Below are 24,337 nucleotides of genomic sequence, written 5' to 3' on the forward strand. Positions count from 1 at the left end.
TATACTCAACTCCTCTTGTTATGAAGGCCAACATTCCATTGGCTTTCTTCACTGCCTGCTGTACCTGCATCTTCCTCACAGCTCACACTACCACCCAGCTTTGTACCATCTGCGAATTTGCTAATGTTACTTTTAATCCCTTCATCCAAGTCATTGTGTCTACCTGTGACCTCTCTCTCTCTCCCTCCCATTGCCGACAGTCTGCATTTTCCCCCAAAGATGCTGAAATGTTCTGGATATCATTTTGCTATTAATCCCAGTTGTTCTCCGGTAGTGAACCACAGAGGTTGATGGAAACAAGTGCATGTCCACCTTCCCCACTCAGCCCTCGTCCTTTGCCATTTCAGCCACCAGATTTTTGTGTTTTTCTTTGTGTTTCTACGCATCTTTTGGTCCCTGTCCTTTTCGTTATTCCCCCTCTCTCTTCCTTTTCTTCATCAGAGTGTCTGTTCTGTATTAATCAGACCATCATTGGAGGATTGGGAGCCCTTTGGTCAATTGTATTGGAATCACAGAGTCATGGAGTCTTCCAGCGTGGAAACAAGCCCTCGCTTGCCCACACCGGCCAACATGTCCCATCTATACTAGTCCAATCGCTGCACGGGCGAAGTGGTAGAGTCGCTGCCTTACCGCGCCAGAGACCTGGTTCCATCCTGACTACAAGTGCTGTCTGTACTTCAGTACGGAGTTTGTACGTTCTCCCCGTGACCTGCGTGGGTTTTCTCCGAGATCTTCGGTTTCCTCCCACACTCCAAAGTTGTACAGGTGTGTCTGTTAATTGGCTTGGTATAAGTGTAAATTATCCCTAGTGTGTGTAGGATAATGTTAGTGTGCGGGGATCGCTGGTCGGTGCGGATTCGGTGGGTGGAAGGGCCTGTTTCCACGCTGTATCTCTAATCGAAACTAAATTAAGCTTGCCTGCATTTGGCCCATTTCGCTCTAAACCTGTCCTATCCATGTACCTGTCTAAATGTTTTTAAACGTTGCGATAGTCCCTGCCTCAACTACCTCCTCCGGCAGCTTGTTCCTTACACCTACAACCCGTTGCGTGAAAGAGTTACCCCACAGGTTCCTATTAAATCTTTTCCGCTCTCACCTTAAACCTATGTCCTCTGGTTCTCGACACCCCTACTCTGGGCAAGAGCCTCTATGTATCTACTATGTAGACGAAACCTGCAAAATCAACAAGAGTGTTTAATAATCCAGGCTTTGAGAGAGACCAGTGGATGTGGAGAGGATGTTTCCACTAGTGGGAGAGGCTAGGACCAGAGGCCACAGCCTCAGAATAGATTTAGATTTATATTTAGAGCTACAGCACGGAAACAGGCCCTTCGGCCCACCGAGTCCGCGCCGCCCAGCGATCCCCGCACACTAACACTATCCTACACACACTAGGGACAATTTTTACATTTACCCAGTCAATTAACCTACATACCTGTACGTCTTTGGAGTGTGGGAGGAAACCGAAGATCTCGGAGAAAACCCACGCAGGTCACGGGGAGAACGTACAAACTCTGTACAGACGGCGCCTGTAGTCAGGATCGAACCTGAGTCTCCGGCGCTGCATTCGCTGTAAGGCAGCAACTCTACCGCTGCACCACCGTGCTGCCCCTAAATAAAAGGGCATACCTTTAGGAAGGAGATGACGAGGAATTTCTTTAATCAGTGGGTGGTGAATCTGTGGATTTCATTGCCACAGAAGGCTGTGGTGATCAAGTCAATGGGTATTTTTAAGGCGGAGATAGGTAGATTCTTAATTAATAAAGGTGTCATAGGCTATGGGGAGAAGGCAGGAGAATGGGGTTGAGAGGGAAAGATAGATCAGCCATAATTGAATGGCGGAGTAGACTTGATGGGCTGAATGGCCTAATTCTGCTCCTAGAACTTATGAACCTATGAACAAAGTTAATATTAGTGAGTAATCTATGCATTTCATGTTTTGTGTGATGTGTATCGTTTGTGTCCTGTTGTAAACTCTTTTATGAATGTTGTTTCGGTAATGCCTCTGAGTTGCATAGTCTTTAATGTTTAATTTGTGCGATTATGTACTGTTTGAATCTGCCTTGCTATTGTGTGGGATGTTATATAATCTTTGTGACGTATGCCCATCACTTTGTGTAATGTCCATGAATTGCAGCCTCTGTGTGGTCGAGTGTTGAGTATTGTTTGTGCAATACGTATAATTAATATAACGTGCATGACGTGAATGATATGTATTGCTGTGTGATTGAACAGTGACAGGCCTGGATAGAGTGGATGTGGAGAGGATGTTTCCACTAGTGGGAGAGTCTAGGACTAGAGGGCACAGCCTCAGAAAAAAATGATGTTACTTTAGGAAGGAGATGAGGGAGGAATTTCTTTAGTCGTAGGGTGGTGAATCTGTGGATTTCATTGCCACAGACGGCAGTGGAGGCCATGTCAATGAATATTTTTAAGGTGGAGATAGATAGGTTGTTGATCAGTACGGGTCTCTGATGTTATGGGGAGAAGGCAGGAGAATGGGGTTGAGAGGGAAAGATAGATCAGCCATGATTGAATGGTGGAGTAGACTTGATGGGCCGAATGGCCTAATTCTGCTCCTCCTGGAGCAAATATATATGCTTGTATATTTACCATGTTGTGTACTGCCTGTATGCTGAGCTCTCTTTTCTGCTCTTCGTACTGTCCAGTCTGTGTGGTGTAGGAGACTGATGAATGTAGATTGGGAACAACCTGCAGGTAGATTTGCATTTATTTTAAAAGTGAAGTTGTGAGATTTCAGAGCTTGCATGTTCCTGAGAGAGTAAAGGTGAAGAAACCAATTCCAGGGAACCCTGGATGCCATGAGATATTGAGGGCTTGATAAGTGAGTGGCACGGTGGCGCAGCGGTAGAGTTGCTGCCTCACAGCTCCAGAGACTCGGATTTGATCCTGACTTATGGGTGCTGTCTGTACGGAGTTTGTACGTTCTCCCCGTGACTTGCGTGGATTTTCTCCGGGATCTCCGGTTTCTTCCCACAGCCCAAGACGTACATACTTGTAGGCTAATTGGCTTTGGTAAAATTGTAAGTTATCCCGAGTGTGTAGGATAATGTTAGTGTGCGGGGATCACTGGTCAGTGCGGACAGTGGGCCGAAGGGCCTGTTTCCATGCTGTATCTCTAAACTAAACTGTACTAAACTAAACTTTTGTGAATTAAGAAGGTTTGTAGACTAGCTTCAATCCTTGACATTCCTTCAAAGGTACTGTAACGACATTTAAAAGACATTTGGACAGGTACATGGATAGGAAAGCTTTAGAGTGATATGGGCCGAATGCAGATAAGTGGGACTGGTGTAGGTGGGACATGTTGGCCGGTGTGGGCAAGTTGGTCCGAAGGGCCTGTTTCCATGCTGTAAGTTTAGTTTAGTTTAGAGATACAGCGCGGAAACAGGCCCTTCGGCCCACCTGGTCATCGCCGACCAGTGATCCCTGCACATTAACACTATCCTACACACACTGAGGCCCATCTTTACATTTACCAAGCCAATTAACCTACAAACCTGTACGTCCTTGAAGTGTGGGAGGAATTCGAAGATCTCGGAGAAAGCCCACGCAGGTCACGGGGAGAACGTACAAACTCCGTACAGATGACACCCGTAGTTGGGATGGAACCCGGGTCTCTGGCGCTGCATTCGCTGTAAGGCGGCAACTCTACCGCTGCACCACCGTGACCGGCCTATGACTTTATAAGAGGGGTTGAGAATGTGGACAAGGCATCTTGGGAGGCATGTGGGGCAGAATGGCCTGTTTTCACTCTAGGTGACTGACTCTGGGCAACTCCAACCCTTCGATTCTTGCTCCAAATAAAGCAGGCAGTTTAGTAACTTATTAAGCAGCTGATTCGATCGTAATTGTGCAGAATTTTTACATGTATAATATTCCGACACAGAACCACGAGACCAACAGTGGAGTGGTGATCATGGACCATCAACCTCGCCCAGGCAGCTTCCACATGGATCAAACGTTCTCAAGACCAGGAGCTCCAGGTTGTTGCAAAGCAGGAGGTAATGCTCACTCGTGACATAATCATCTCAAGAGAAAAAGTGTTATTCATTGTAGAAAGGCTTATGTAATTAGCTGTTCCAGGTGTGGACTCGCCATGATGTATCGGTGAGACCAAGCACAGGCTCAGTGCTCCTTTCACTGAACACCTCCGCTCAGTCCGCCTAAACCTACCTGATCTTCTGGTGGCTCAGCACTTTAACTCCCCCTCCCATTCCCAATCTGACCTTACTGTCCTGGGCCTCCTCCACTGTCAGAGTGAGGCCCAATGCAAATTGGGGGAACAGCACCTCATATTTTGCTTGGGCAGCTTACACCCCAGCGGTATGAACACTGACTTGTCTAACTTCATAACCCTTTCTTTCCCCCTCTCTCCACCCCTCCCCCATCACAGTTCTCCGACTAGTTTGACCGTCCTCCTGTTTAAATTTTACTTTGTGTGCCTCGTTGTCACCTTCTCCTAGCTAACAATGATCCAGTCAACAATTTCCTTGGACTCCCTCCCCTATGATCTCTCGTTTCCACACTTACCTTTCCATATCTCTTATTTCCCTCTCCCCTGACTCTCAGTCTAAAGAAGGGTCTCGGCCCAAAATGTCACCCATTCCTTCTATCCAGAGAGGCTGCCTGACCCGCTGAGTTACTCCAGCACTTGCAGTGTGGGAGGAAACCTAAGATCTCAGAGAACCCACGCAGGTCACTAGGAGAACATACAAAGTTCGTACTGACAGCACCCGTAGTGGGGATCGAACCTGGGCATATGGCGCTGTAAGCGCTGTCAGGCAGCAAATCTACCGCTGCGCCACCGTGCCGGAAAGTGACATTTCTCTTGTGCAGTTTGCAGCTGGGGTCTCGAGACTACTCAAAGTGGCAGCACGGTGGCGCAGCAGTAGAGTTGCTGCCTTACAACGCCAGAGACCCGGGTGCGATCCTGTCTATGGGTGCTGTCTGTACGGAGTTTGCACGTTCTCCCCGTGACCTGCGTGGGTTTTCTCCGGGAGCTCTAGTTTCCCCCCATGCTCCAAAGACGTACAGGTTTGTAGGTTAATTGGCTTGGTATAATGGTAAATTGTCTCTAGTGTGTGTAGGATAGTGTTAAAGTGCAGGGATCATTGGTCGGCGCGGACTCGGTGGGGAAGGGCCTGTTTCCGCGCTGTATCTCTAGCTAACTAATAGCGTTAGGATGGTGCGTGGGAGGTCATGATTGAACGAGGCTCACTTCTATCAGCATCTTAAAGGACAAACAGTGAGATAGTGGAGCTAACTGGAATTCATCAATGATGTGATGAAAGTCGACAACTGGTAAAGAAAATGTATTGCACCTCATGAATTGATGCAGGCGTGAATACACTAGCAATTAACGCATACACTTTGCGTGTCAGTCCGACCACCGTTCACATACCGACATTATGAATTTGAAAATTCATGCAGTTATTTGCATTTGGAAAAGAAACCTTATAATGGGCACGGTGGTGCAGCAGTAGAGTTGCTGCCTCACAGCGCCAGAGACCCGGGTTCCATCCTGACTACGGGTGCTGTCTGCACGGAGTTTGTACGTTCTCCCCGTGACCTGCGTGTGTTTTCTCTGGTTCCGGTACAGGTTTGTAGGTTAATTGGCTTCAGGGAAGATTGTAAATTGTGTGTCGTGTGTGTGGGTTAGTGCTGGTGTCGGGGGTTGCTGGTCGGCACGGACTCAGCGATGTAACTCTGAACTAAACTCAAAAACCTCAACTCAGCAGGTCAGGCAGCATCTCTGGAGAACATGGGCAGGTGACCTTTCAGCTCAAGACCCTCTTGGAGCCCGGGTGCCTGGCACAGTAAGACAGCAGCTCTACGGCTGGGCTACCCAGCTACTCCAGCATGTTGTGGCCTTTTGGTCATTTCCACCTTCCTTACAGATGGGTTTCCAGCACTGGTGACCTTTGCTATCCAGCCTGTCACCTTCCAGCAACTGTCTCCACCTTCATCCTCCTCTCCGCTGTCTCCACCTTCATCCTCCTCTCCACCATCTGGCTCCACCTTTTTATTGCCTTGTCTCCGTCCTCTCCACTCACCTGCCTCTGTCTCCCAATCCCACCTCTTCTCGACCCAAAACGTCACTTATTCCTTTACTCTAGAGATGCTGCCTAACCCTCTGAGTTACTCCAGTATTTTGTGTCTTATCTTCGGTGTAAACCCGCATCTGCAGTTCCCCCCCCACACAAGTCTTCCCCTCCCATAGAAACATAGAAACATAGAAAATAGGTGCAGGAGGAGGCCATTCGGCCCTTTGAGCCAACACCACCATTCATTGTGATCATGGCTGATCATCCACAATCAGTAACCCGTGCCTCCCTTCTCCCCATATCCCTTGATTCCGCTAGCTCCTAGAGCTCTATCTAACACTCTTTTAAATTCACCCAGTGAATTGGCCTCTACTGCCCTCTGTGGCAGAGAATTCCACAAATTCACAACTCTCTGGGTGAAAAAGTTTCTTCTCACCTCAGTTTTAAATGGCCTCCCCATTATTTTTAGACTGTGGCCCCTGGTTCTGGACTCCCCCAACATTGGGAACATTTTTCCTGCATCTAGCTTGTCCAGTCCTATTATAATTGTATATGTTTCTATAAGATCCCCTCTCATCCTTCTAAACTCCAGTGAATACAAGCCTGGTCTTTTCAATCGTTCCTCATATGATAGTCCCGCCATCCCAGGGATGAACCTTGTGAACTTATGTAGCACTGCCTCAATTACAAGGATGTCCTTCCTCAAATATGGAGACCAAAACTGTACACAGTACTCCAGGTGCGGTCTCACCAGGGCCCTGTACAACTGCAGAAGGACTTCTTTACTCCTGTACTGAAATCCTGTACTCCGCCACTTGACTCTTTGGCCATCATCCATTACCTCTCCTCGGTCTATCTATCACCTGCTGGTCCCAGCCTCTCCACCCCTCTCTCTTCTTTATACTGACTGTCTTCTCTCTCCACTCTCAGTCTTGGTGCAGGGTGTTGCCCGAATTCCTCCCCCCCACCCTTCTCCTCCCCCCCACCCTTCTCCTCCCCTCCCCCTCACCCTTGACCTCCCCCCCCCCGGTGCTGCTCGACCCACTGAGTTCCTCCAGTAACCTGTTTTTCACTCTAATTCCAAGAGACACAGTCTGTTGTGTCTCCATCTTCCTGTAGATGCAGCCAATGCCCTCTCCTTATTCCCTTAAAGATGATTTATATTCTAGGTGGCTATTGAAAGAGAACAGCAGAGATTCACAAAGATATTAAAGATGGACACAAAATGCTGGAGTAACTCAGCGGGTCAGGCAGCATCTGTGGAGAGAAGGAATGGGTGACGTTTCGGGTCGAGACCCTTCTTCATACTGATGTCAGGAGAGGGTGCGGGACAAAGATAGAATGTAGTCGGAGACAGGAACACGAGTGGGAGAACTGGGAAGGGGGAGGGGATAGAGAGGGAAAGCAAGGGCTATCTGAAGTTAGAGGAGTCAATGTTCATACACTGGGGTGGAAACTACCCAAGCGAAATATGAGGTGTTGTTTCTCCAATTTGCACTGGACCTCACTCTGACAATAGAGGAAGCCCAGGACAGAAAGGTCAGATTGGGAATGGGAGAAGGAGTTGTGTGCTGAGCCACCGGGAGATCAGGTTGGTTGAGATGGACTGAGCGAAGGTGTTCAGTGAAACGATCGCCTAGCCTGCGCTTGGTCTCGCCGATGTAGAGAAGTTGACAAGTTCACCAAGATGTTGCCTGGAATGAAGGGCTCGGTGCAAGGAGAGCTTGTATACTCTGTGTTTATTCTCACTAGAAAGAATACTAATAGCAAGGAGTAGAGATGGTATTGTGGTCAAGTTACAAAGAAAGCAGGGGTGGCACGGTGGCGCAGTGGTAGAGTTGCTGCCTCACAGCGCCAGAGACCTGGGTTCCATCCTGACTACGGGTGCTGTCTGTATGGAGTTTGCACGTTCTCCCCGTGACCTGCGTGGGTTTTCTCCGGGTGCTCCGGTTTCTTCCCACACTCCAAAGACGTGCAGGTCTGTAGGTTGATTGGCTTCATATTGGTAATAATTGTAAATTGTCCCTGGTGAGTGTGGGATAGTGTTAGTGTGTGGGGACCGCTGGTCGGCACCGACTCACTGTATCTCTAAACTAAAGTAAGACAAATGGGAGCAGGTGCATGTATAATCTCAACAGATGGTCCACTGTAATGTATGCAAATCAGAGCAGACGTATTAGACACAACAATTTCATTATCCAGAAGGTAATCTTGTCCATACAAGGATGGTGAAGGAGCCGGGCCGATGTTATACCTGTGGCTGTCCACTTTCTTGCAGAGTCGGCCGGCAGAGGCTGCTTCATGGAGCGTGCCATCGAAGAGATTATGAGGAGTTTTGTTCACATCTGGCAACTCAAGGAACTGAGTTCTCCCCTGCAAACGGAGCCCCCCTGCCAAGGATGGCCAGCTTTGACCCAGAGCTGAGTGCTCCTGCCCCTGTACCTCCCATCCAGGGGCGACCGTCCACGGCGGGCGGTGCCCACGCCCGCTCTGCCCAGCCCGGTCATGTCGTGAGCCGCATGAAGGGGGCAAAGGTTCCCCGGGAGGCGGAGGAGGAGCAGGTGGAGGGAGGAGACCAGAGTCAGGTGGATGGATTTGCCGATGGTCGGGAGAGCCTGCCCGGGCAAGGAAAGCAAGTGGAGGGAACGGCTGGAAGGAGACGTGACATCTCACCCAGCGACCGTCACCCACAAGAACCCCATCTTCACCAGCCAGTGGCGAGGGGCAACTCGTGCAGCAGTGTGGCATCTGACTGGCACTACACTAGCATGGGTGAGTTGGCCATCTGACTGGCACTACACTAGCATGGGTGAGTTGGCCATCTGACTGGCACCACACCAGCACAGGTGAGTTGGCCATCTGACTGGCACCAGTGAGTTGGCCATCTGACTGGCACCACACTAGCACAGGTGAGTTGGCCATCTGACTGGCACCAGTGAGTTGGCCATCTGACTGGCACCACACCAGCACAGGTGAGTTGGCCATCTGACTGGCACCAGTGAGTTGGCCATCTGACTGGCACCACACTAGCACAGGTGAGTTGGCCATCTGACTGGCACCAGTGAGTTGGCCATCTGACTGGCACCACACCAGCACAGGTGAGTTGGCCATCTGACTGGCACCAGTGAGTTGGCCATCTGACTGGCACCACACTAGCACAGGTGAGTTGGCCATCTGACTGGCACCACACTAGCACAGGTGAGTTGGCCATCTTCATGTCTGCTTTGGATGGCTCAAGATGAACCCATGATTGGTTTTAAGGTTTAGGAAAAAAACTGCAGATGCTGGTTTAAATTGAAGGTAGACACAAAATGCTGGAGTAACTCAGCGTCTCGGGAGAGAAGGAATGGGTGAGGTTTCTTCAGACTGAAGAAGGGTCTCGACCTGAAACGCCACCCATTCCTGCCTGACCCGCTGAGTTTCTCCAGCTTTTTGTATCTACCATTGGTTTTAAGGTTTTATGTTTTCAGAGATACAGCATGGATACAAGCCATTTGGCCCACCGAGACCAGCGATCCCCGCACACTAACACTACCCGACACACACTAGGGACAATTTACATTTACATTTATACCAAGCCAATTAGCCTACAAACCTGAACGTCTTTGGAGTGTGGGAGGAAACCGGAGCATCCAAAGAAAACCCACGCAGGTCATGGGGAGAACGTACAAACTCTGTACAGACAGCACCCGTAGTCCGGATCGATCCGGGGTCTCTGGCGCTGTCAGGCAGCAACTCTACCACTGCGCCACCGTGCTCTAGGGGCAAAATGAGGACATTCGGCCCATCAAGTCTACTCGTCCATTCAATCATGGCTGATCTATCTTTCCCTCTCAACCCCATTCTCCTGTCTTCCCCCCATGACCCACCCGTACTGGTCAAAATGCTGTCAATCTCCGCCTTAAAAATATCCATTGACTTGGCCTCCACAGCCGTTATTAGCCTAAAATTATTAAAGAAAGTATTGAAGGGTAAAACCATGAAAGAGTAGCTTGATGGGTTTGCTGAACGCCTGATACCTGTGGGTATCCTGTACTGGTGAATGTGATACCAGGGAGATTCCAGGCACCAGCCACACTATGTAGTATAAGAAAATAACTGCAGATGCTGGTACAAATCGATTTATTCACAAAATGCTGGAGTAACTCAGCAGGTCAGGCAGCATCTCGGGAGAGAAGGAATGGGTGACGTTTCGGGTCGAGACTGGGAATGGGAGGGGGAGTTGAAGTGCTCTGCCACCGGGAGATCAGGTTGGTCAATGCGGACCGAGCACAGGTGTTCAACGAAGAGATCGCCGAGCCTGCGCTTGGTTTCGCCTACGCCGCATCTGCGCCCGGGATGAGGTGTTTCACACGAGGGCTTCTGAGATGTCCTCGTTCTTCAGGAAATGGGGCTTCCCCTCCTCCATTATAGATGAGGCTCTCACTAGGGTCTCTTCTACATCCCGCAGCTCCGCTCTTGCTCCCCCTCCCCCCACTCGCAACAAGGACAGAATCCCCCTCGTTCTCACCTTCCATCCCACCAGCCAGCGGATCCAACATATCATCCACCAACATTTCCGTCACCTACAACGGGACCCCACCACTGGCCATATCTTCCCATCCCCTCCCCTCTCTGCGTTCCGCAGAGACCGTTCCCTCCGTAACTCCCTGGTCCACTCGTCCCTTCCTACCCAAACCACCCCATCCCCGGGCACTTTCCCCTGCAACCGCAGGAGATGCAACACCTGTCCCTTTACCTCCCCCCTCAACTCCATCCAAGGACCCAAACAGTCTTTCCAGGTGAGACAAAGGTTCACCTGCACCTCCTCCACCTCATCTATTGCATCCGCTGCTCTAGATGTCAACTTATTTACTTCGGCGAAACCAAGCGCTGGCTCGGCGATCGCTTCGCTGAACACCAGCGCTCAGTCCGCATTGACCAAACTGATCTCCCGGTAGCCGAGCACTTCAACTCCCCCTCCCAATCCCAGTCTGATATTTCTGTCATGGGCCTCCTCCAGTGCCATAGTGAGGCCCACCGGAAATTGGAGGAACAATACCTCATATTTCGCCTGGGCAGTTTATTAAACCTATCATGCCTACCTCCTCTGACACCTCATTCCCCATAACATCACCCTCTGTGCAGAATTTGGCAAATTATATTGTTGATAACGCTGGCAAGTTGATAAATGTGTCATGAAATTAATTAACTGACGTTAACTGACTCTTGATTAGGACGGGTGTCAGGGGTAATGGGGAGAAGGCAGTGGGGTTAGGAGGGAGAGATAGATCAGCCATGATTGAATGGTGGAGTAGACTTGATGGGCTGAATGGCCTCATTCAGCCCATATTTCGCCTGGGCAGTTTGCAGCCCAGCGGTATGAACATCGACTTCTCCAACTTTAGATAGTTCCTCTGTCCCTCCCTCCCCCTCCTCCTTCCCAGATTTCCCTCTATCTTCCTGTCTCCACCTATATCCTTCCTTTGTCCCGCCCCCCGACATCAGTCTGAAGAAGGGTCTTGACCCAAAACGTCACCCATTCCTTCTCTCCCGAGATGCTGCCTGACCTGCTGAGTTACTCCAGCATTTTGTGAATTATCCAGCCACACTATGCTCTGTGACATTATTATAAATGAGCAATTCCCAACGGCAGTAAACCACAAGACTTGCCAAGTGTAGGTGGGGCTGAATCTAACTCCTAAATAGGGTTGCCAACTTCCTCACTCCCAAATAAGGGACAAGGTGATGTCACCGCCCCGCGCCCCAGGTGACTCACCCAGCCAGCGGCCGCGTGCTCCCACTCCACCAATGGCGGCCGCCCAGGCTGGCAGTCGGGTTGCTATGCAACCTCCGTGTAGCCTACACTGTCTGGGACTACAGCGGCCCCCGGGCTACAGTGTCCAAGCCTACAGTGTCCGGGCCTACAATGTCCGGGCCTACAATGTCTGGGCCTACTGTGTCCGGGCCTACAGTGTCCGGGTCTACAGCACCGTCAGGGACTAATATGGGACAAGGGCGGTCTCGTACAGGACAAACCAATTTAGCCCAAAATACGGGATGTCCTGGCTAATAAGGGACAGTTGGCATCCCTACCTCTGTACGTGGAGCCTTGTTCAGGTGCAGGGACATCAGAGCCTATGCAAAGGATTGCAGAGGAGGGGGGGATAGGGCAAGAAAAGAGAAATGTACCAGTGATGGTGGACGGCAAAAAAACGTGGAGCAGCTCAGTGGGTCAGGTAGCATCTTGATCAGTACAGGTGTCTCAGTGGGTCAGGTAGCATCTTGATCAGTACAGGTGTCTCAGTGGGTCAGGTAGCATCTTGATCAGTACAGGTGTCTCAGTGGGTCAGGTAGCATCTTGATCAGTACAGGTGTCTCAGTGGGTCAGGTAGCATCTTGATCAGTACAGGTGTCTCAGTGGGTCAGGTAGCATCTTGATCAGTACAGGTGTCTCAGTGGGTCAGGTAGCATCTTGATCAGTACAGGTGTCTCAGTGGGTCAGGTAGCATCTTGATCAGTACAGGTGTCTCAGTGGGTCAGGTAGCATCTTGATCAGTACAGGTGTCTCAGTGGGTCAGATAGCATCTTGATCAGTACAGGTGTCTCAGTGGGTCAGGTAGCATCTTGATCAGTACAGGTGTCTCAGTGGGTCAGATAGCATCTTGATCAGTACGGGTGTGAGGGATTATGGGCAGAAGGCAGGAGAATGGGGTTAGGCGGGAGAGATAGAACAACCATGATTGAATGGTGGTGTAGACTTGATAGGCCGAATGGCCTAATTCTGCTCCTATCTGGAGAGAAGAAATAGGTGATGTTTCGTGTTGAGACTGAGAGTCAGGGGAAAGGGAAACGAAATATAGAACAAATGAATGAGAGATATGCAAAAAAGTAACGATGATAAAGGAAACAAGCCATTGTTGCATAGTTATGTGAACAAACACGTCTCTGGAGCAAAGGCAATGTCCCAATTGCTGTTTTGTCTGCCCAGCGCCAGGGTTCAGGACTTCTTGAGTAGAGGGATCTAGGTGTGCAGGTACTGTACATAGTTCATTGAAGGTAGATAGGGTGGTCGAAAAAGCTTTGGCACATTAGCCTACATCAATCTGAGTGTTGAGTATAGACGTTGGGAGGTCATGTTGCAGTTGTACAAAATGTTGGTGAGGCTGCATTTGGAATATTGTGTTCAGTTCTGGGTACTTTGTTATAGGAAAGATGTTGTCAAGCTGGAAAAAGTTCAGGGAAGATTTACTAGGATGTTGCCAGGACTCACGGGTCTTAACTATAGGGCTAGTAGTCTATTCCCTGGTTCGCAGGAATGATAGGGGAGATCTTATAGTGGTGTACAAAATCATGAGAGGAATAGACCGGGTAGATGCACAGAATCTCTTGACCATGAAGGGGAATCGAGGACCAGAGGACATAGGTTCATGGTGAAGGGGGGATAGATTTAATAGGACTCTGAGGGGCAAATGTTTCACACCGAGGGTGATGTGCTTAATAAAGTTAGACAGACACATGGACAGGACAGGTTTAGCGGGGTAAGGGCCAAGCGCATGCAGGTGGGAAGAGTGTAGCTGGGATATGTTCGTCGGTGTGAGCAAGTTGGGCTGATGGGCTAGTTTCCACTCTGTGACTCCTGAGCAGGAGAAAACCTTGGCATGGGAGAGGACGGGGGGAGATCCAATGATCTTAGTCCCTGCCAGCACTCGTATAATAGGTAGACCAGGAACGAGGATTTACTGAGTGGTGATGAGCAGCTTTGGACAATGTTGACAAGCAGAGCCACAAGGATGATGATGTCTGGATTATTAATCCAGCAAGTGGGAGGAGCAGGGTCCCAGGCCTCAGCATGAAGCTGGCCCGGAGAAGGAGGGGTCAGCTCAGCCTGCAATCATCCATCTGCTGGCACCACTACCACCCAGGGAATCACATGAAGACAATTGGAGACTGGGCTTCAACTCAATGGGAAGGGTGGGGGAAATAGGGAAGTGTTCCTATGAGAGGGGGTCTTATCGAAACAATTAAGATTATTAAGGGGTTGGACACGTTAGAGGCAGGAAACATGTTCCCAATGTTGGGGGAGTCCAGAACAAGGGGCCACAGTTTAAGAATAAGGGGTAGGCCATTTAGAACGGGGATGAGGAAAAACTTTTTCAGTCAGAGAGTTGTGAATCTGTGGAATTCTCTGCCTCAGAAAGCAGTTGAGGCCAATTCTCTGAATGCATTCAAGAGAGAGCTAGATAGAGGATAGCGGAGTTAGGGGGTATGGGGAGAAGGCAGGAACGGGGTATTGATTGAGAATGATCAGCCATGATCACATTAAATGGTGGTGCGGGTTCGAGGGGCTGAATGGCCTCCTCCTGCACCTATTGTCTGTTGTCTATTGTCTATTGTTCTAGTCAATGGGAATAACATGAATAATCTTTAGTGCAAGATAACGTCCAGTCAAGTCCGATCAAAGATAGACTGAGGGTCTCCAATGAGGTAGAGACTAGCTCAGAACTGCTCTCTCAACAACTAGATCAGTCCTCAGCTACTTCAACTGGGCAGCATGGTGGCGCAGCGGTAGAGTTGCTGCCTTACAGCGAATGCAGCACTGGAGACGCGGTATCGATCCCAACTACGGGTGCTGTCTGTACAAAGTTTGTACGTTCTCCCCGTCACCTGCGTGGGTTTTCTCCGAGATCTTCTGTTTCCTCCCACACTCCAAAGACGTACAGGTTTGTAGGTTAATTGGCTGGGTAAATGTAAAAATTGTCCCTAGTGGGTATAGGATAGTGGTAATGGCGCGGACCCAGTGGGCCGAAGGGCCTGTTTCTGCGCTGTATCTCTAAACTAAACTAAACCTTTGCTTTCCCTCTCTCTCCATCCTTCCCCTTCCTCGTTCTCCCACCAGTCTGACTGTCCTCCTGATTATATTTTGCATTGTGTGCCTCGTTGTCACCTCAGAACAATGATCTATTCTACATCTTCCTTGATCGCCATCCCCTTTGATGTCTCGTTTTCACACCTTACACCACAACCCGTATTTCCCTCTCCCCCGACTCTCAGTCCCACACACTAGTGTCCACCTCATTGGAGACCCTCGGAATATCTTTGATCGGACTTTACTGGACTTTATCCTGCACTAAACATTATTCACATTATTCCCTTTGTCACATATCTGTACACTGTGGACAGCTCGATTGTAATCATGTATCGTCTTTCTGGTCAGCATGCAATGAGCTTTTCACTGTACCTCGGTACACGTGACAATAAACTAAACCAATGAGGAGTTGAATAAATCGAAAAGAGATGAGAAAACAGGCACGCCTGGGGTAGTGAAGGTTTAGTTTAGTTTAGTTTAGAGATACAATGTGGAAACAGGCCCTTCATCCCACCGTCTGTGCCGACCAGCGATCCCCACACACTCACACTATGCCACTAAGGACAATTTACATTTTTTATACCAAGCCAATTAACCTACAAACCTGTACGTCTTTGGAGTGTGGGAGGAAACTGAAGATCTCGGAGAAAACCCACGCAGGTCACGGGGAGAACGTACAAACTCCGTACAGACGGCGCCCGTAGTCAGGATCGAACCCGGATCCTCGGCGCTGCACGCGCTGTAAGGCAGCGACTCTACCGCTGCGCCACCGTGACCGCCCCTAATGAGAGCGTGATGAGAACCAAAGTGTGACAGAAAATACAAACAAAAGTATGTGATAGAGAATGGAGCTGGAGTTAAGAATCAATTGAGAACATTCCAATGCCAAGGCCCTTGGTCTGAATGCACACAGGCATTGGCAACGAGATACATGGGTTGGCAACACTAACAGAAATCATTCAGTTTGATTGAGCAGGTATAACTGAGACGTGGTAACAGGCTGACCAGACCAGCCAGCTCAACATTACAGAGATTTAATATTCCAGAGGCCAAATGGAAAGCAGGCAGGAAGGCAGCAGCTCTTGCAGGTCATACTCTGTTGCCCAAGTCCCTTCAAATACTCTCATAAACTTGCAACTAGTAAAAATAGCGTTGCTCCATTCCAAGTGCTTATGTCAAGAGAGAGGTAGATTTAGCTCTTCGGGGTAAAGGAATCAAGGGATATGGGGAGAAAGCAGGAACGGGGTACTGATTCTGGATGATCACCCATGATCATATTGAATGGCAGTGTTAGCTCGAAGGGCCGAATGGCCTTCCCCTGCACCTATTTCTATGTTGCTATGTTTCTGTGTCAAATATTTTTACGTTTTTGAGTCTTCAGTTCTTCTAGCAGTTTGTTTACTCGTAAAGGAAAGTGAGTTGGCCAGCTTGGCTATCAAAGAACGAAACAGTGCAATGGTGAGTTGTTAGAAAGTGCAGTGGTTTGTGATGTGGACTCCGTTAGGGTAGAATTGAGGAATAGCAGGGGGAAAAGGGCATTGGCAGGAATGATCTACAGGCCCCTAAAGTACCAGGTACCTTGACTTCTGAACTGGGGAAATGAACAAACATCAACTATTGTGTAGGAAGGAACTGCAGATGCTGGTTTACCCCGAAGATACACAGGGTAGATAAGGCAGTGCAGTGGTAGAGTTGCTGCCTTACAGCGCTAGAGACCCAGGTTCAATCCTGACTACGGGTGCTGTCTGTATGGAGCTTGTACGTTCTCCCCGTGACTTGCGTGGGTTTTCTCCAAGATCTTCAGTTTACTCTCCCACACTCCAAAGACATACAGGTTTGTAGGTTAATTGGCTTGGTGTAAATGCAAAATTGTCCCTAGTGTGTGTAGGATAGTGTCAGTGTGCGGGGATCGCTGGTCGGCGCGGACTCAGTGGGCTGAAGGGCCTGTTTCCGCGCTGTATCTCTAAACTAAAAAATGGCGGAGTAACTCATTGGGACAAGCAGCATCTCTGGAGAAAAGGAAGAGGTGACGTTTCCGATCGGGACCCTCCTTCAGACTGAGGGACTGAGCTCAATCTGATGAAAGGTCTCGACCAGAAACGTCACCCATTCCTTTTCTCCAGAGATGCTGAGTTACTCCAGCATCTGGTGTCTAAAATCAACTGATTATTGTAAGATATTACGGCTTCAGCCTGTAGATAGAAACAAGCTGAGGTTGTCAGTACACGCTGGTGCCAGTGTGGGCCTTCTGTATTGCACATGTACCCTAGGCATACTCACACACATTCACCAGACTGATAAGATGTTAAATATATCACATGACACAAATCATACCAGTCCAGCACTCAGTACTTAAAGTTACATTATACACACTCCAATTATCTTCAAGGTATGAACACAATCTAGAAGAATTACATTGAAAAAATTGATTGTAATTGAAATAAATAGGATGGAAATGCCCATTTATATTCTGACATTAGTGTAGACTTCAGCTATTGGAATGGACAGACAATCTCAGTAAAAGTCAAAGCAGATCAAATTGAAAATCGGGAAATATGTAGGAAGGAACTGCAGATGCTGGAAAGACGCAAAACGCTGGAGTAACTCAGCGGGAAAGGCAGCATCTCCGGAGAGAAGGAACGGGTGACGTTTTGGGTCGAGACCCATCTTCGGACTGAGAGACAGGGAAGAGGGAAACTGGAGATATGGAAGGGTAAACAGAACATGTAAGGTGTGTAAAGGACAGATCAAAGCAGACGATTATCAAGGAAATGTAGAATGGTTCATTGTTGGCTGAGGGAAGGTGACAATGAGGCATGCAATCCGTATAATTAATCAGGACAGTGAAACTCCTCGGAGAACTCGGGTGGAGAGGGACGGAGAGAGAGGGAACGCAAGGATTAATTGAAGTTAGAGAAGTCAATATCATGCTGCTGGGGTGTAAGCTGCCCAAGCGAAATATGAGGTGCTGTTCCTCCAATTTGCGTGTGGTCTCACTCTGACAGTGGAGGAGGCCGGGAGGCAGAAAGGAACAATGGATTCTGGCTCTGCAGGCAATGCTACTGACAGTATCTTTGTGGATCTGTATTCTGCGGCGAAGCTGGGCTTTGACAGGATGTTTCGACTTTAGGTTAGTGATGCAACACAGAAACAGGCCCTTCGGCCCACCAGGTCCGCGCCAACCACCGATTCCTGCACACTAACACTAGGGGCAATTTACAATTTTTACCATAGCCAATTAACCGACAAACTTGTACGTCTTTGGAGTGTGGGGAAAATGTGCTGCCAGAGGAGGTCGTTGAGGCAGGTACTATCGCAATGTTAAAGAGACATTCAGACAGGTACATGGATAGGACAGGTTTAGATGGATATGGGCCAAACTCAGGCTGGTGGGACTAGTGTAGCTGGGATATGTTGGCCGGCGTGGGCAAGTTGGGCTGATGGGCCAGTTTCCAAGCTGTATCACTCTATGACTAGTGTAGCTGGGTCATATTGGCCGGTGTGGGCAAGTTGGGCTGAAGGGCCTGTTTCCACACTATCACTCTATGACTAGTGTAGCTGAGTCATGTTGGCCGGTATGGGCAAGTTGGGCTGAAGGGCCTGTTTCCACACTGAACCACTCTATGATTAAATGGCTTGCTGCTTGTAATGAGGTTGTGGCCTCCAGTACTGCACTCACCTGAGGTTCACAACACCTTCCTGCACCTCACCTGTCCAGTCTGGTTTCTTAAAGTTACTCCTTGTCCTAAGTTTCTTTGGAGATACAGCGAGGAAACTGGCCCTTCGGCCCACCGAGTCCACACCGACCAGAGATCCAGCGATCCCCGCATATGATACGATGGAACTTTATTCATCCCAGGAGTCAGGATGGAACCCGGGTCTCTGGCGCTGTGAGGCAGCAACTCTACCGCTGCACCACCGTGCCCATTATAAGGTTTCTTTTCCAAATGCAAATAACTGCATAAATTTTCAAATTCATAATGTCGGCATGTGAACAGTGGTCGGACTGACACGCAAAGTGTATGCGTTAATTGCTAGTGTATTCACGCCTGCATCAATTCATGAGGTGCAATACATCTTCTTTACCAGTTGTCGACTTTCATCACATCATTGATGAATTCCAGTTAGCTCCACTATCTCACTGTTTGTCCTTTAAGACGCTGATAGAAGCTGATTATTAACAGAACTGTCCCAGCAGAACCATTGTCTCTGCCTGCTCCTGTCCCACCGAACTTATTTCCACCTACCTCGACTCCATCCTATCCCCTCTGGTCAAATCCCTCCCCACCTACGTCCAAGACACCTCACGTGCTCTCCATCTCCTCGATAACTTCTGGTTCCCAGGCCCCCACTCCCTCATCTTCACCATGGATGTCCAGTCACTCTACACTTCCATCCACCGCAAGGATGGTCTCGAAGCCCTCCGTTTCTTCCTCGACCGTAGAACCAGCCAATCCCCATCTACTAACACTCTCCTCCGCCTAGCAGAGCTGGTTCTTACCCTTAACAACTTCTCCTTTGACTCCTCCCACTTCCTCCAAACCAGAGGCGTAGCTATGGGCACTCGCATGGGCCCTAGCTATGCCTGCCTCTTTGTCGGGTACGTCGAACAATCCCTGTTCCGGATGTACACTGGCCCCATCCCCGAACTCTACCTCCGCTACATCGACGACTGCATTGGTGCTACCTCTTGTACCCATGCAGAACTCACTGACTTCATACATTTCACTTCCAATTTCCATCCTGCCCTTAAATATACCTGGACTATCTCTGACATCTCCCTCCCGTTTCTGGACCTCACCATTTCCATCACAGTAGACAGACGTGACTGACATCTACTATAAACCCACTGACTCGCACAGCTATCTGGACTACACTTCTTCCCACCCTGTCTCCTGTAAAAGGTCTATCCCCTACTCCCAATTCCTCCGTCTACGCCGCATCTGCGCCCGGGATGAGGTGTTTCACACTAGGGCATCAGAGATGTCCTCATTCTTCAGGAAACGGGGCTTCCCCTCTTCCATTATAGATGAGGCTCTCACTAGGGTCTCTTCTACATCCCGCAGCTCCTCTCTTGCTCCCCCTCCCCCCACTCGCAACAAGGACAGAATCCCCCTCATTCTCACCTTCCACCCCACCAACCAGTGTATCCAACAAATTATCTGCCAACATTTCCGTCACCTACAACGGGACCCCACCACTGGCCACATCTTCCTATCCCCTCCACTTTCTGCGTTCCGCAGAGACCGTTCCCTCCGTAACTCCCTGGTCCACTCGTCCCTTCCTACCCAAACCACCCCATCCCCGGGCACTTTCCCCTGCAACCGCAGGAGATGCAACACCTGTCCCTTTACCTCCCCCCTCAACTCCATCCAAGGACCCAAACAGTCTTTCCAGGTGAGACATAGGTTTACCTGCACCTCCTCCAATTTCATCTATTGCATCCGCTGCTCTAGATGTCATCCTCTTTACATCGGCGAAACCAAGCGCAGGCTCGGCGATCGTTTTGCTCAATACCTTCGCTCAGTCCGCCTTAACCAACCTGATCTCCTGGTGGCTGAGCACTTCAACTCCCCCTCCCAATCCCAGTCTGACCTTTCTGTCATGGGCCTCCTCCAGTGCCATAGTGAGGCCCACCGGAAATTAGAGGAACAACACCTCATATTTCGCTTGGGCAGCTTGCAGCCCAGTGGTACGAACATTGACTTCTCCAACTTTAGATAGTTCCTCTGTCCCTCTCTTCCCCTCCCCCTTCCCAGTTCTCCCTCTATCTTCCTGTCTCCATCTATATCCTTCCTTTGTCCCGCCCCCCTGACATCAGTCTGAAGAAGGGTCTCGACCCAAAATGTCACCCATTCCTTCTCTCCTGAGATGCTGCCTGACCTGCTGAGTTACTCCAGCATTTTGTGAATAAATACTTTCGCTTTGTACCAGCATCTGCAGTTATTTTCTTACACTAACTGATAGAAGTGAGCCTCGTTCAATCTTGACCTCCCATGCACCATCCTAACTCTATTGTTGAGGCCAGTTCATTGGCTATATTTAAGAGGGAGTTAGATGTGGCCCTTGTGGCTAAAGGGATCAGTGGGTATGGAGAGAAGGCAGGTACGGCATACTGAGTTGGATGATCAGCCATGATCATATTGAATGGCGGTGCAGGCTCGAAGAGCCGAATGGCCTACTCCTGCACCTATTTTCTATGTCTATGTTTCTATTAGTTAGCTAGAGATACAGTGCGGAAACAGGCCCTTCCCCACCGAGTCCGCGCCGACCAATGATCCCTGCACTTTAACACTATTCTACACACACTAGAGACAATTTACAATTATACCAAGCCAATTAACCTACAAACCTGTACGTCTTTGGAGCATGGGGGGAAACCGAAGCTCCCGGAGAAAACCCACGCAGGTCACGGGGAGAACGTACAAACTCCGTACAGACAGCACCTGTAGTCAGGATCGAACCCATGTCTCTGGCGCTGTAAGGCAGCAACTCTACCAATGCACCACCTTGCTGCCCTAAACAGCCTTCCTGCTTTTATATTCTCTAGTATTCTCAGAGGAAGATTATACCTTGCACAATGAAGCCACAAGTGCAGCTCTCAGTGTATGCTTCCCATCTGCAAGGCATTCCACACACGGCTTATCAAGACCAGCTACTCCGAATGACGACCAACTACACAGGTACGTTTCGTATGTGTACATGAAACTGAGTGTTCCTGTGAGTCTCAGGGTCACTTTTAATGCAGATGTGCTTGTCTGTGCATATTGCAAGATCAGATAGGGCTAGAATCATTTATAAGCTTGGATTTTATTTAAACTGGTGATAGACATAAAGTGCTGGAGTAACTCAACGGGTCTGGCAGCATCTCTGGAGAAAAAAAGATGGTTGATGTTTCAGGTCAGGACCATTCTTCAGACTGAAAATAGGGGACTGGAGGTAAGGAAAGGCCAGATCAAAGCAGGGTTGGCAACAGATGACCAAGGAAGGGTGGAGCCAGGGGAAGGTTGGGCATACACGGACATGCCTTGATTGGTGGGTTGGCGGTGGTGTCGGGTCGCCAACTGTCCCTTATTAGCCGGGACAACCTGTATTTTGGGCTAAATTAGTTTGTCCTGCACGGGACCGCCCTTGTCCCGTATTAGTAGGGTTGCCAACTTCCTCATTCCCAAATAAGGGACGTCACGACCCAGGCTGGGTGAGGTCACGTGGGGCGCGGGGAAGTGACGTCACCTTCTCCCGTATTTGGGAGTGAGGAAGTTGGCAACCTTACGGAGATGACAAATATGGTGGGCACTGCCCAGCCCAAGTCAACAGCTTCAAGTTGCTGATTGTGCGTATCTCTGAAGATCTGTCCTGGGCCCAGTACATTGATGCAATCATAAAGAAAGCTGATTCACAACTCTACTTTCTTCGAAGATTGAGGAGATTGAGTGGTGGCACGGTGGTGCAGCAGTAGAGTTGCTGCCTTCCAGCACCAGAGACCCGGGTTCCATCCTGACTACGGGTGCTGTCTGTACGGAGTTTGTCCGTTCTCCCTGTGACCTGGTTTCCTCCTACACTCCAAAGGCATACAGGTTTGTAGGTTAATTGGCTTTGGTACATTGTAAATTGTCCATATAATGCTGGGTAGTGCTTGTGTACAGGGTGATCACGGGTGAGCACGGACTCAGTGGGCCAAAGTGCCTGTTTCCACGCTGTATCTCGAAAGTCCAAAACATCTAAAGTCTAAGGATTCGGCACATTGAAGAATACTCTCTTGAATGTCTACTAGTATACAGTAGAAGGCATATCTGGTTACATCGTACCCTGGCACGGCAACTTAACCGCACAGGAACCAAGGAGATGACAAATATGGTGGGCACTGCCCAGTCAATCATGGGTACTGACCTCCCCTCCATCAAAGAGATTTACAGGAGTTGCTGCCTCAAAAAGGCAGCCAGCGTCATCAGAGACCCACACCACCCTGGCCCACACCCTGCCATCAGAGACCCACACCACCCTGGCCCACACCCTGCCATCAGAGACCCACACCACCCTGGCCCACACCCACACCATCAGAGACCCACACCACCCTGGCCCACACCCTGCCATCAGAGACCCACACCACCTTGGCCCACACCATCAGAGACCCACACCACCCTGGCCCACACCCTGCCATCAGAGACCCACACCACCTTGGCCCACACCCTGCCATCAGAGACCCACACCACCCTGGTTACGCTCTCATTTCATTTTTACATCGGGAAGAAGGTACAGGACTTGTACACGTTCAAAAACAGCTTCTTTCCAGCAACCATCAGGCTCGTGAATGCAGCAAAACACAAACCAAATTGGTTTGTCCCGTACATGACCGCCCGGGCCGGGCGGCCGCCATTGGTGGAGCAGGAGCACGCGGTCGCTGGTTGGGTGAGGTCACGTGGGGCACAGGACGGTGACATCACCCTTTGTCCCGTATTTGGGAGTGAGGAAGTTGGCAACCCTACTAACACGGGACAAGGGCAGTCATGCACGGGACAAACCAATTTAGCCCAAAATATGGGATGTCCCGAGACAGTTCTCAACCCTAGTAAGACCCACCCTCCTGTCTGCTTCAGGAAAGTGTCAAGGATGGTCTGGAAGTTTGGAGCGATGAGGAGAGTGTGGGACAATTCTCCCTAAGGAAGCTGAACGAAGTCCTTTACATTTAAATGAGAGCTGAGGGGAAGTTTTCCACACATAACGTAACATGGAGCAAGCTGCCAGAGGAATTCACAAAGGGACAGAGAGTGGCAACTTTCAAAGACACTTGGACAGCTACATATATATAGGAAAGGTTTAAAGGGAGAAAGGCGAACACTGGCAAGTGGGACTAGCCCAAGTTAGATAGAGCTCTAGGGGCTAGCGGAATCATGGGATATGGGGAGAAGGCAGGCACAGGTTACTGATTGTAGATGATCAGCCATGATCACAATGAATGGCTCCCATTTGGAAGAGAATAGTTTAACCAGGGACACTCAGCATGGCTCTGTGCGCGGCAGGTTTTTGAGGAGTTCTTTTGATGTAGATGATCAATGAGGGTCGGGTGGTGGATGTGATCTACATGATAAGGCATTTTATAAAGTCCCCCATGGTGGGCTGATCCAGATGTTTAAGATGCACTGGATTAACAGTGACTTGGTTGTATGCATTCAGAACCGGCTTACTGATGGAAGACAGGATGTCGTAGTGATGGACAATGTTTGGGTTGGAAGTCTGTGACTTGTTTAGTTTAGTTGAGAGATACAGCGTGGAAACAGGCCCTTTCAGCCCACCGTTTCCGCGCCGACCAGCGATCCAGCACTGGGGCCCTGTGACCCAGGCTCCAGCACGGGGCCCTGTGACCCAGGCTCCAGCACGGGGCCCTGTGACCCAGGCTCCAGTCACGGGGCCCAGTGACCCA

At 49.6% G+C, this 24,337-nt stretch overlaps 1 protein-coding gene across 1 annotated transcript in view; it reads left to right on the plus strand.

Annotated features, from left to right (window-relative positions):
• The window catches only part of LOC144605046 (dynein axonemal heavy chain 3-like), a 345,711-nt gene that overhangs the window by 24,185 nt on the left and 297,189 nt on the right, over positions 1-24,337 (plus strand). The window contains exons 4-6 of the mRNA XM_078420087.1: positions 3,911-4,025; positions 8,347-8,840; positions 21,467-21,599. Coding sequence (XP_078276213.1) covers positions 3,911-4,025; positions 8,347-8,840; positions 21,467-21,599 — 742 coding nt within the window. The remainder of the gene's footprint in view (positions 1-3,910; positions 4,026-8,346; positions 8,841-21,466; positions 21,600-24,337) is intronic.

Source organism: Rhinoraja longicauda, chromosome 23 (assembly GCF_053455715.1).
Source record: "Rhinoraja longicauda isolate Sanriku21f chromosome 23, sRhiLon1.1, whole genome shotgun sequence".
NCBI classification, from domain to species: domain Eukaryota; kingdom Metazoa; phylum Chordata; class Chondrichthyes; order Rajiformes; family Arhynchobatidae; genus Rhinoraja; species Rhinoraja longicauda.